The sequence below is a fragment of the Tupaia chinensis genome, unplaced genomic scaffold (assembly GCF_000334495.1).
Source record: "Tupaia chinensis unplaced genomic scaffold, TupChi_1.0 Scaffold149964_2, whole genome shotgun sequence".
Lineage (NCBI taxonomy): Eukaryota > Metazoa > Chordata > Mammalia > Scandentia > Tupaiidae > Tupaia > Tupaia belangeri.
The window spans coordinates 70,882-72,316 of record NW_006209806.1 but is presented as its reverse complement, the minus strand read 5'-3'; the positions used below and the strand labels follow the sequence as shown (position 1 = coordinate 72,316).

At 63.1% G+C, this 1,435-nt stretch overlaps 1 protein-coding gene across 1 annotated transcript in view; it reads left to right on the top strand.

The window, feature by feature from the left end:
* ATP8B3 (ATPase phospholipid transporting 8B3) overlaps window positions 1-946 on the top strand; it is a 24,526-nt gene extending 23,580 nt beyond the window's left edge. The window contains exon 28 of the mRNA XM_014585494.1: window positions 13-946. Coding sequence (XP_014440980.1) covers window positions 13-918 — 906 coding nt within the window. The 3' untranslated portion in view covers window positions 919-946. The remainder of the gene's footprint in view (window positions 1-12) is intronic.
* Window positions 947-1,435: the final 489 nt, after the last annotated feature.

Sequence of the window (1,435 nt, the reverse complement as noted above, 5' to 3'; positions counted from 1 at the left end):
GCGGCGTGGCAGGGGTCCCCCTTCCACCGCGAGTCCCGCGCCCGACGCTCCAGCTACGCCTTCTCGCACCGCGAGGGCTACGCCGACCTCATCACGCAGGGCACCATCCTGCGGAGGCCGCGCGCGGGCGGCGAGGGCTCAGACTCCCCGCAGTCCGACGAGGAGCCGCCCGCGGGCCCCAGGGAGTCCCCTCGCTTCTCCAGGAAGCCGTCGTTCCTGGTGAGGAAGAGGCGCCAGCACCGCGGGAAGGTGTCCTCGGAGGAGCCCCCGTCCACGGTGAGCTCCTCGCTGGTGGAGGGGTCGGCGGCCCTGGCCCCGTGCTCAGAAAACCAGCCCGCCGCTGGCAAAAGGGCGCCGGCCCCCAGCAGGCCCATGGGGCTTTTCCAGGAGGCGCCCAAGACATGGACCCCCGGGCCGCAGCCCAGGCTGGAGCCCCCTTCCCAGGCTGGGGGAAGCCAGCCGTCGCAGTCGCCTCCGGAGGACCCGCCACTCCCCAGCAGCCAGAGGCCGTCTTCGGGCCAGCCCGGGTCCTCGGCAACGTCGTCGTCCTGGAGGACCTCGGCGACGTCCTGGACCAGCTGGCCCTACAGCGGGCAGAAGGGGCCCCCAGAGGAGGCAAGGGCACTCCCGCCCAAGACTCCCGTGTCCTCCGTGGAGACCCCGCCACCCAGTGGGGAGGAACCACCTGACAGGCTGTCCATGGAGGTGGAGGCCTGGCCCGCAGAGACAGAGCCATCACCCATGGAGTGGCTGCCGGTGCCTGAGGAGCCGTCCCCACCCCGTGCAGCGGGACAGCCACCCTTGTCCTCAGACGGGCAGTCACTGCCCTGCCGACATCATCCCGGGAGCGGGGGACTGTCCCCTGAAGACAAGGGCTCTGAGGCCTTCCCTTTTTCTAATAAACCGAGGTCCATCTGACCCCAGGGCTTCCTTCGACTCACTTTCCTCCTCCCCACCTTCCTGTGATGGCCGGGGATAGTGACCTCTGGGTTACAGCTAAAACACTGACCTCTACTGGCTGAGTGGGCAATTTGCAGGGAAAGCCTCCATTCTAGTAATCTCCCTGGGGCAGACAACATGACAGAGCCTCATTGTTCTCAGCGCTGAGAAAGAGGGTGGTGTGGTGGGGAAGGCAGCTGGATCCCACCCAGTGGGAGAACATGATGGTTCCACATGGTCACCGTGGATCGAGTCCCAGCTCTGGTGGCTTAAAAATCACAACAAATAAACATTTGAATACAAAAAGAAAGACACGATGGACACGCGTGTGTGTGCATGTCCAACACCCCAAAAGGGGAGACAGACAGAGACAGACACCGCATGTCTTTGGTGAGCGCATGTGCCCTCTGGGAATTTTTGAAATGATTTATTTAAGTTAAATTATTATTATTTAATTTTCTCTAGGGCATGTGCACTCACCAGTCAGAGGCAGGGA